The sequence below is a fragment of the Lepisosteus oculatus genome, chromosome 22 (assembly GCF_040954835.1).
Source record: "Lepisosteus oculatus isolate fLepOcu1 chromosome 22, fLepOcu1.hap2, whole genome shotgun sequence".
Classification (NCBI taxonomy): domain Eukaryota; kingdom Metazoa; phylum Chordata; class Actinopteri; order Semionotiformes; family Lepisosteidae; genus Lepisosteus; species Lepisosteus oculatus.
The window spans coordinates 759,854-770,679 of record NC_090717.1 but is presented as its reverse complement, the minus strand read 5'-3'; the positions used below and the strand labels follow the sequence as shown (position 1 = coordinate 770,679).

The 10,826-nt window shown below is 55.1% G+C and overlaps 1 protein-coding gene across 3 annotated transcripts; it reads left to right on the top strand.

The window, feature by feature from the left end:
• The first annotated feature begins 1,135 nt into the window (after positions 1 to 1,135).
• Positions 1,136 to 5,638, top strand: LOC107079700 (natural cytotoxicity triggering receptor 3-like). Of its 3 annotated transcripts, XR_011182970.1 has the most exons (7): positions 1,136 to 1,520; positions 2,487 to 2,807; positions 2,966 to 3,076; positions 3,577 to 3,614; positions 3,725 to 3,868; positions 4,461 to 4,599; positions 4,871 to 5,638. XR_011182970.1 is itself a non-coding variant. In XM_069182065.1 (6 exons), exons 1-6 carry the CDS (start codon positions 1,469 to 1,471, stop codon positions 4,521 to 4,523), a joined length of 726 nt encoding a protein of 241 aa, XP_069038166.1. In that variant the 5' UTR covers positions 1,136 to 1,468; the 3' UTR covers positions 4,524 to 4,843. The 3 variants fall into 3 exon arrangements, 2 of the variants coding, with proteins under 2 accessions (XP_069038166.1, XP_069038165.1); XM_069182065.1 differs by lacking the exon at positions 4,871 to 5,638 and having other exon boundaries at positions 3,728 to 3,868; positions 4,461 to 4,843; XM_069182064.1 differs by lacking the exon at positions 4,871 to 5,638 and having other exon boundaries at positions 4,461 to 4,843.
• Positions 5,639 to 10,826: the final 5,188 nt, after the last annotated feature.

Here is a 10,826-nt window from a genome sequence, read left to right as displayed (position 1 = left end):
AGAAGTGCACCAGGAGCTCCCACGCGCCTGCGAGCCCTCGCCGCGAGACAGCTATTTTTAATCGCGCGCGGTTTTGATTTGAGCACGGCGGACACGTGTCTGTGAATTGCCCACACTGTTATCGCTCTCACTCACAAGACGGGGCAAGAAATTCCCTTTCCGGACAGTCCGGCTGCCGCCGCCTCCCGCCGCGCCTGAAGGAGTTATTTCACAACAGCGTGAGCGGCCCTGCGGCGGGAGGAGAGCGAGAACAGCCCCGGAGCAGGCGATGGACGGACAGCAGTGTGCCCCACCCTCACTCCAGGGGAGTGCCCCTTTATCAGACAGGGACGCTCGACTTCCGCCTGGTTCTGTCACTGGTGAAGCCGTCCCGGGTCAGAGCGGGCCCGGCCTGAAGGGTGTGGCTGTTTGTCTGGACTCCCCGGAGGCCGTGTCGCCTTGATGCGGTGTTCTAGGCCAGCCGGCCCCGCAGACAGGAGGCTTGTGAGACGGAGTGACGTGAAGCGGAGATGAAGGAGACCGAGGGCAGCAGAAAGACTTCACACACAGTCGTGGGAAGATTGTAGCGGACTCGGCAGACACAAAGCCGGGGGAGGAGTTGAGAGAGGTGCCATGGGGGGTACACTCTCCCACTCTGCAGCGCTGCTCGCTGTGGTGCAGCCGGAGCGAGCCCACCGTGTGCGCTGTGGTGCGCACGCGTGTGTCAGAGCGGCTCTTCACACCTCCGCCCACGAGCTCCTCTGCCCGGCTCGAGAAGGCCGGCGGTGTCACCCGTGCAGGCGCGGACTGCGCTCCCTCTTCCTCTGCAGGAAGAGCTCGTGGGAACCTCGGTCGCGAGGCCGCGGGAGGCTGTTCTCGAGGCCTGAAGCAATTAATCAATTAAGACCTCCGGCGTGCGCGCAGCAAAAGGCAGTGGTAGAGACAATTCACCAGCTGCCTCAATATTTATGAGCACGTAATAATGAGCGTTTTGAGATGTTTGCTTTTGAAGGCACTATATGAAACAAGGTGTATTGTTCTAAACCCAGAACAGGACCTTTCTGCGTCCGGGTCTTTCGAGAACAGGCGCGGAAGTGCTGGAGTCTGTTGATAAACCGTGGGAGCGTGGTGCTGTTTGCGCGACGTGTCTTCAGAAATCCGCACCTGCGGAGACCGAGCTCTGAGCGCGAGGCTACCGGCGGGACAGCGGAAGCCGCGTGCGTCAGTCGCAGCTCATTAATTTCGGAGAGAGAGAAAGAAAGCTGAGTGATTCGCAGAAGCGAGGGCGCTCCACCGTCCCTCCCTCCTCTACTCCTCCTCCTCTTCCTCGCCACAGAGGAGCTCGTCAGCAGGGCGTCGCGCACTGACACTCCGAGGTAAAACAAAAACCAACGGAAAACGCGGCTCAAGCGGCGCATTGCTGTTCCTCGCCGGGCGCGAGACGTTCCCACCTCGCCGGGCAGCGGGCGCGTGCGGGCGGCGCGAGAGGATGGCGGCGCTCCTGCGGCTCCTGGTGATCGTACAGGCGGCGCGCGCTTCAGGTAGGGAGTCGCTCCCACCACCCGCGCGGCCCCTCCGCAGGGATGTGTCAGTCGACCTGCTTTCAAGGGGACTTTTGACTTTTGGGTTAATTCCCTGCAGAAAAGAGAAGGAAAGAAACAACGTTTCGGCTGTGGAGCCTTCTTCAGGTCTGGCACCCGAAAATGGCTCCACAGCCGAAACTTCGTGTTTTTCAGCAGGAATTAACCTTTACTTGTTCCTTTGCAGCCTACGCATGCTGACGCAGCTCCCTTCTTGAACTAATTTTGACTTTTAGTCGACGTAAACTTTTGATTGTTCAAAGAATATTAAAGCAATAACACGGTTACATCAGGCGAATTTATTACAACATTTTTTTACACCTATTTGTGCGACGTATTTGGACTGGAAACACACCGCTTCTTGGCACAGAGCGGTGATATTCAGCGAGCTAAACGACACGGCTCAGCTCAGACCGTGAATGAGCTGTAGATGAGACCGGGGGGTTCAGCGATCGGACCCGGACAGGACGGCAGCTCGCCGGGCGCTGGGGAGTTTCTCTCCCTCTCTCTCCTCTTCTCCAGGCGCACTGTTCTCCCTTCGGCTCCTTCACCCAGCTCCTTCTCGCTTGTGAACACGAAGGGTGAAAAATCTACCAGCAGGTCCAAACAAAATCTACTTAACATCACTTTACTAACCCTTTACAATTTCTTGCATTAGGAATGATCTTTTCACAGACCCCAGCTTGCTCTCCATGAGACACACAGACAGGGAGAGAGAAGCTGGGGGTCAGAGCGCAGGGTCAGCCATTGTACGGCGCCCCTGGAGCAGGTTGGGTTACTTTGAAGTTGCTGTTGACGTGAGGCTCTTTGGCTGCTGGGCACGAAGCTCAGCCTGAGCGCATGTTCTCGCTGACCCCCGTGCTCGCTGCTGTGCTCATTATTCGCGACGATAAGGACGCCTTGAGCTCCTTCTTTCTCGACCCGCAGGACAGCGGCTGCTCGGCGTCCGCCAGTGGCCCGAGTCCCTGCGCGCGGAGGAAGGCGGCGAGGCCGCCATCAGCTGCTCCTTCAACGGCACCGGCTTGGAGACGGTGTCGGTGGAGTGGTACCGGAACCCCACAGCCAGCGAGGCGCCCCCGGAGAAACGGTACACGCGCCAGAACGTCACGGGCCAAGGCACCGTGGCGGTGCTGACGCTCCGCGCGCTGCGCCCGAATGACAGCGGCGTGTACGCGTGCAAGATCACCCCGCTGATCCCCGTGCAGCTGGAGGGCGCGTGGGGGAACGGCACGCGGCTGACCGTCTCAGGTGAGACTTCGCGCGACCCGCGGCCTCGTGGGACACCAGAATGTTCTCCCCCTCCTTGTAACTTAAGGCAAAACACGGCGCTGCGTGGTCGTGGATACCCGGGCCGAGCTCGCTCTTGTGAGCGGTCTAACGGCGGTCCTGTCGGTTCCCTCCCGCAGGCGCGAGTGGGTCCCGGCTCGTGGCGGCGCTGCCCTGGGCGCTCGTGCCCGCGCTGGTGCTGCTGGCGGCGGCGGCCGCGCTCTGCTGCTCCCGGGCCCGGCGGGACTCCGGTAAGGAGGATAGACGACCCACGAGCTCCTGTGCACTAGTTTGATTCATGATCCAGAAGTGTTTCCGTAAGATAACTCACACGGGTCACTGGAACAGGCCGCTGGTGCCGATCTGCTGGCGTTACAGATCAAACACTGAATATCTACTGAAAAAAGCTTTACATCTTGCTGATGAATTCATTATATGAAACAAATCAATTAAATTTAATAATAAAATAAATTACTACAGCAATAAATTATTATTATTATTATTATTATTATTATTATTATTATTATATTTGCCGCCGTGACCCTTCCTTGATTAAACATGAGACAATAATGATCTTAAATCTTAAATGTGAAATGTGATGAAAATATTTCAAAAGTACACATGTTCTCCTCCGGTAAAATGGTGCCTTGACTTCTGCACCCGCTGCTGCGTGTTCAGAGCTTCGATTCTGGCACCGCTGTCCGGCGGCCGGGACATGAAGAAACACACGGACCTCTGTGCTCTTTTGCAGGCAATAATATCTACACTGAAGCAGACCGCGGGCCTCCGGTAAGATGTTTCTATTTATTTATGAATTAACTGGTTTTGCCTACGGGACTGGGGGGTGCTCCGCGCTGCGCTCGGAAAGCGGAGCGAGAACTCCTGTCGAATCTCCCCAGCAGGCGCGCGCCTCCCGCGAGCCGGAGCCGGAGCCGGAGCTGGAGGACTTCGGCTACTCTGTCCTGCGTTTCCCCGCGGGCCCGTCCTCGAGAGGGACCTGCGCCGCGGCGCGAGGAGGCGGCGAGCCCGCGGCCGCCCGGCAGGTACGGCAGCGCGCGCAGACAGCCTTATCCACACGTTCCCGAGCCTGCCGCGCGCGGGACGGCCCGGCCCGGCTCCGTACAGAGAGCCCGAGATACTTCACTGGGCTGAAGCCCTGAGCCCGAGCGAGCGAGCGAGCCGGTGGCAGGGTGTGCACCGCGCGCCGCGCTCGAGATAGTGCGCGAATTGCAGAAGTCGGCTCGAGCGCGAAGGGTTTTTCAAAAACACACCCGCCCAAACCAACAGTTTATCGCTGTTGTTCTCGTTTCTCACTGCAGCCTATTTAAAATAGCCTTTACATCCGTCCATCGCAAAATATCGATTAATGACAGGGATCTATAATATATGCATTGCAATGTATCTATAATACATTGGGGGTAAAGAGCTTTGACTCTCTCTCGGGGCATCGCCCGTCATCGCCGAGAAGTCTGATTTCTGCTGAACCCTGCCGCCCACGGGCGCTCAGAACTGTGGGCACCTCCAGCCCGCGTCACGGGTAGAAACACAACGACTTCTGAGAAAGACAAGCCTGTACAACTAGGGCGCCCGGTGGAGCTTCGTTCGGCCAGAATTTAAAATCAATCTCACTTCCAGGCACGCGCTGGAGAGCGGCACGAGGAGGTGGTGTATTCTCTGTGCGGCCCACAGCGGAGCTGACACGCGTGGACATCGTGGAATTCTGCAGGCACAGCTCAGCCACACAAGCCGAGGTTCACGCGTGTACATTCCGCAGGTAAGACGAAAACAGGAAGACCGAGAACGAAGGAAGAAAAGGAGTCAAAAGGAAGGACCGCGGGAACGACTCGCTCACACGCCGCGACGTGTCGCTTCGTCTAGAAAAAGACTGGATTGTCTCTATATATCGCACCAGTCTCTGTAAACCACGAGTTATGGAGACATTTTACAACTCTGGTCGGATTTCGATTGTTTAAATATGTTCTTGTGTTGAACTTTGAAGTAAACACATCTAAAACTGATCGTTTTGTCGTTGATTGTCTTAACAGCGCGGCGATGCGAGTTCACAAGACCGTTAAAATGAACGACAAGCCAGGGAGCCGCTAACGGGAAACGTACCTTTTACTGCTCACGAGATCAAGGATAGGTCCGTCAGCCCGCGTGCCACACACGTCCTGATTTGTTCAAAGTAAGTGTGCGCACGGGCTAAGTAATTATAATTACAATTTATTATAATAATGATATATAATTTATAATTAATACCCCGGCGTCCTGGCCAAATTTCCCCTGGCCTTTACCAATCATGGGCTCCTAATAATTCCCATCTCTGAACTGGCTTCATCACTCTGCTCTCCTCCCCACTGAGAGCTGGTGTGTGGGGAGAGGACTGGTGCATCACCCAGGTGGGGCTGCACACTGCTGGTGGTGGAGGGGATCCCCATTACCTGTAAAGCGCTTTGAGTGGGGTGTCCAGAAAAGCGCTATATAAGTGTTCTGGAATTATTATTATTATTATTATTATTATTATTATTATTATTATTATTAAACACGCTCGCACACTAGTGCCAGTTCAAACGCGGTTTCAGAGCCGTGCCTGTGGTTGGAAATCTACGGGTGTTGTCCGGTGTGTGCCCGCAGACTCGGCGCTCGGACGGCGCTGGAGAACGACAGAAACCTCGATCGCTGTTATTCTCATTTATTGTGCGAGTACGAGTTTGAAGCCTATAAGTTGAAATGTTGTGCTGTTTATTGTTGCTTCACTTCATTGTACTTAGAATTTGTATACGCCCTTTGTAAAATTAAAAAGATTCACCGAGCGTTAACTGTTTTAATAACTTGTCACTCCTAATAACTAATAACGCCAGAACGCGGGTATGTAAGGGCTCTATTACGGAGTTATCTGCGCTGTACAATGGCAGACCCTGCGCTCTGACCCCAATCTTCTCTCCCTGTCTGTGTGTCTCATGGAGAGCAAGCTGGGGTCTGTGGAATAGTTGAATTCCTAATGCAAGAAATTGTATATGGCCAATAAAGTGATCTCTTATTTTCTCTAGACAAACAGTATAGTGCCCAGCAGGCGCGGGTGTGTTTGTTTATGAAGCCGGGACACGGGCAGGCGCCACGGGCTTCACCCGAGCCTGAGTCTCGAGGAGCCCGAGGGCAGGACCACTACACTGGCGCGCGCCTGAGCTCAGGTCCGAGATCAATTCCTTTTCCAGCGCCATCCCACCGGCGCAGGGCGGGCGCAGAGGGGAAACGGAGCCCCGCGAGCGCCGGGCCGGATCGCACGCACTGACCGCGAGACAGCGTCTCACACAGCGCAAAATCGCTGGATGGAAAAAAACAAACAAACACCACAGTAAGACACCGAGGCGCAAAGCACGCGTTTCTTACTGTTCTGTTTGCTTTTTTCCATCCATCGATTTTCTAACCGCTTCCTCCTGGGCAGGGTCAGGGTCGCGGGGGAGTCGGAGCCTATCCCGGCAAGCAGCGCGGGTTGGGGGGCTAGCTAATCGCAGAACAAGTACAGACACACACACTCACTGATACACACACTCACTGATACACACACTCACACGCACGAACACAGACACTCACATGCACTGATACACACACTCACTGATACATAGACACGCACAAACAGACACTCACACTCACAGATACACACAGATACAGACACTCAGATATCCACGCACGCACAGTCACAGATATACACGCACGGATACACACCCGCACAGACACGGATACACACACTCACACACACGCACAGAGACGCATAGATACACGCACGCACTCACACACACGCACAGAGACACAGATACACAACCGCACAGACACGGATACACACTCACACACACGCACAGAGACGCACAAATACACAACAGCACAGACACGGATACACACACTCACACACACGCACAGAGACGCACGCTCACAGACACACAGATACACACGCACAGACACAGACACGCACACCAGGGTCAGTCAGTAAGATCACCAGCGTGTCTTCGGACTGTGGGATGGAACTGCACGCGAACACGAGAACAGACAGACTCCACACAGACAGCACCCCAGGGCCCCCGCGCTGCGAGGCAGCAGTGCTGACCACTGTGCCGCCTTCTGTGGCATTTCTAACCTTTTTTATTTGCGTGAAGCTGGATCATTCGTCTGTAGCCGTACTGCCCGAGACGGTCGTGAGTATCTTACTCCGCTGGTGGTGTTGGAGGTCAGTCAGCCCGGCTCGCTGTAGAGCTTGTGGGGAAATGAAACCGAACGGCTCGGGCCCACGGAGCCCAGCTGCGTCCACGGAGGACCTCAGTTCGCCCGGGTTCCTAAAATCGCCACCCCGGTCAATCAGGAGGTGTTGATTCGCTCGGTCGGGGCCTTGCACGTCCGACAGCAGCGGTGAGAATCCCTCTGACAGAGCGACCCATCGCAGACGCGGGTCCACTCCCGGTTCCGAACCAGGCCCGGCGCCAGAACAGTTCGAACGGGTGGGCATTTGGGTTTGAGACACGTGACTCAGCGGACACACAGAAACGATTTTGTCTGAGCTGGTCCGCGTTAAGGAGAGCGGAAATGTCCCGGTCATGTTCAAGGCGCGCCTCATGCTCCTTCCAGAATGTTCTCCTGAAGCGGAGTGCTTGTGACGCCCTTCGTCTGGGGTGTTCCCAGCCACGGTACCCCCAGCTGTACAAGCGGAGTCAGTGGCGCGGGCCCTGCTGCCCTTCCCGCAGGGGTAAGACGCTGTATCGAGCCGGTCTCGATCAGGGCACCACGGAGATACAACAGAGCGACTCTCACCCTGACACAGACGGACAGGGTATGGACGTCGAGCGCCCTGGTTGTGTTTTTCCATCCCTAGGTCATCAGGGGGTTGCTAGCTAATCGCAGAACAAGTACAGACACACACACTCACTGATACACACACTCACACGCACAAACACAGACACTCACATGCACTGATACACACACTCACTGATACATAGACACGCACAAACAGACACTCACACTCACAGATACACACAGATACAGACACTCACAGATACCCACGCACGCACAGTCACAGATACACACGCACGGATGCACACACTCCACAGATGACCGGCCGGGAGTCTTGATTGGTCCAGCCGGCTCCGTCTCTAACGGAGACACCAGGCCGGCTGGAGCTGGCGTGTCCTCGTCTTTTTCCCACTACACAGCCCCTTGGACGGGGACTGAAGAGGGGCCCTTGGACCATTTCCTTATATCCATTATTGAGACGGCTGTCAGCCCGGCTTTCTGATGAACGCAATGAGATTGAACACTTTCCGGCTCCAAACCCGCCCGCAGGTTGGACGCAGGGCCTAGCGACGGTTTTTCATTCGTCGTGACAGGAACAGGCAATCTGATTGAAATGTCAGATGGGTTACATACATATTTGTCAATATTTCTAAAAAAAAAAAACGAAGACATTTTTTCCACTTTACTAGAAATTTCTTTTTTTTTAGTGGGGAGGGCAGTGCCCCTAGTGCCCCTAAGCGACGGCTGTGTTCCGAACCCCCGGCCTGTTTCCGCCGGCTCACGGCGAGCAGCACCGAGCGGAACCGAGCCCAGGTGACCGCGCTCCGGGGAGGCGACAGAAGACCTCAGGCGCTTTCTAAACGAACAAAAACAAAATAACTTCCGCCTCGCGATTTTAAAAAAACTTTTTATAACCCGATAATCGATCTGGGGTCCTACTGGCAATGAAACAGGGCGGGGCGTAGGACTGGGGGCTCCCCCCTGGGATATGTGTGCCCCCCCAAAAATCGGCGAACACGGGAGCACACTGTGTTCGGCTGCCGTCGCGGCGGTCGGTTGAGAAGCTGTTATTCCCAGATGCCCGCAGAACCTAGAGCTGCTCCCGAAACCGCCGCAGACACGCGTGTCCCGTGCCAGAACAAAGAGCAATTCAGTCCTGCGTGGGGCCCGCTGAGGATCGGTGCACTGGTGCCAGGCGTCCCGAGTGGGGCTCAATGTCACCGAGGCCCAGATTCCCGAGTGGGGGTCGTCGGTGCACTGCTCCCACGCGTCCGCAGTTCAATGAATCAACGTCATTAAAGATTACAGCTGTGTTCAGGATAGCGGGAGCGTCAACCCCTCAGGGTTTGAACCGCCTGGCCTCCCTCCGGCCCCCGGTGCAGCAGCTCCTCTCTCCTGCCCCTGGGCTGAGCGCGCGGGGGGTAGCACGCCCGTGGAGGTGCGGCGTGTCCACTCCTGTATATGAAGCACTGTCAGCTCATTCGCTATGAAAAGCGCTATACGACCGCATTTCCTAATACACACGTATGCTCCTGTAGCAGTCTGTACACAAACCACTTCTCTAAAAGGAAGGACGTGCGTGTTATCAATTATCTCTCTACATCTCTTACAATAATGGCCAGAAATGGAACGAGGAACGAATAAGTGAATCATGAACCCTGCTGGTGCAGTTCCTTGTGTGTGTTTGTGGGGGGCCTGGTGATGTCTCTGCAGCCCCCTCCGGCGGACAGTCCGCGCACTGCAGGATACCCGGGCCTGTCGACGAGCACTGCGAGGAGCGTGAGGCACATCTGGGACACCTGCAGGGCGACCGTGTTGACGGCATGTAAATACAATAATAATAAATAAATAACATCACTTTATTAACCCTTTTAAATTTCTTGCATTAGGAATTCGTCTTTTCTCAGACCCCAGCTTGCTCTCCATGAGACACACAGACAGGGAGAGAAGCTGGGGGTCAGAGCGCAGGGTCAGTCATTGTTCAGCGCCCCTGGAGCAGCTGGGGTGAAGGGCCTTACGCAGGGGCCCAACGGAGTAGGATTCCTCTGCTGGCCGCGGGATACGAACCGGCAACCTCCCACCTACAGGCACAGATCCAGGGCCACAGAGCCACCTCTCCGCCCCATGTCAGACGTTTAAAAGAGATCTAGAGGCACAGGCAGGTTATAGCATACAGCAGGGCCTTCTCAGCTCGTGAACAGATGTCGACCAGTCCCGGCACATCTCCTGCTCCCAGAACCACACAGACAGAGCCCAGATTAACACCTCTTTATTAAACGCATCTCTGTACATCAAATTTACAGAGACCATTGACTCAAAACAGTGTACAAAACCGACAACCCACCTATAGAAAAAGTTATGCATATATTTCCAATATATCCAAAAAGAATCAAAAGCAAGAAAACAAGAGCTTTAACAGAAAGAAGTAAAAAGCAAAGGTTAAGAGGAATAACCATTGACTAGAAGTCAGATAAATAATCTTCAGCATTTCTAGATGTACATTTTGTGTGTGAGAGAGAGATGCACGGCCGTTCCTCTCATCTAGACTGTTCCAATTCTCCTCCCTCACTGTGCTCAGCACAGCCAGCGAGAGGAAGGCACTCCGTCTCCACTGGCCCCTCCTCCTCTCCACACTGGCCCCTCCTCCTCTCCACACTGGCCCCTCCCCTCTCCCCACTGGCCCCTCCCCTCTCCCCTTTACCCTCCTCCCCCACTCGTCCAGACACACCTCCTCTCTCCCCAGGCCCCTCCCCTACTCTCTCCGCTTGTCCAGACACACGCCCTCTCTTCAGTAATAATAATAATAATAATAATAATAATAATTGCTTACACTTATAAAGCGCTTTTCTGGACACTCCACTCAAAGCTCTTTCCAGGTAATGGGGATCCCCTCCACCACCACCAATGTGCAGCCCCACCTGGATGATGCAACAGCAGCCATAGTGCGCCAGAACGCTCACCACACATCAGCTAGCACCCTCCTCTCTCTCCACTGGTCCAGACACACCCCCTCTCTCTCCACTGGTCCAGACACATGCCCTCTCTCCAGTAGCCCCCCTCTCTCTCCACTGGTCCAGACACATGCCCTCTCTCCAGTAGCCCCCTCTCTCCACTGGTCCAGACACACCCCCTCTCTCCAGTAGCCCCCTCCTCTCTCTCCACTGGTCCAGACACATCCCCTCTCTCCACTGGTCTAGACACACCCCCTCTCTCCACTGGTCC

Excerpts from the sequence above, each read along its gene's own strand:
- LOC107079700 (XM_069182064.1), top strand. The coding sequence starts at position 1,469 with ATGGCGGCGCTCCTGCGGCTCCTGGTGATCGTACAGGCGGCGCGCGCT. Across the intron at positions 1,521-2,486 it reads ACAGGCGGCGCGCGCTTCAG|GACAGCGGCTGCTCGGCGTC; the intron begins GTAGGGAGTCGC and ends CTCGACCCGCAG. Across the intron at positions 3,869-4,460 it reads AGCCCGCGGCCGCCCGGCAG|GCACGCGCTGGAGAGCGGCA; the intron begins GTACGGCAGCGC and ends TCTCACTTCCAG.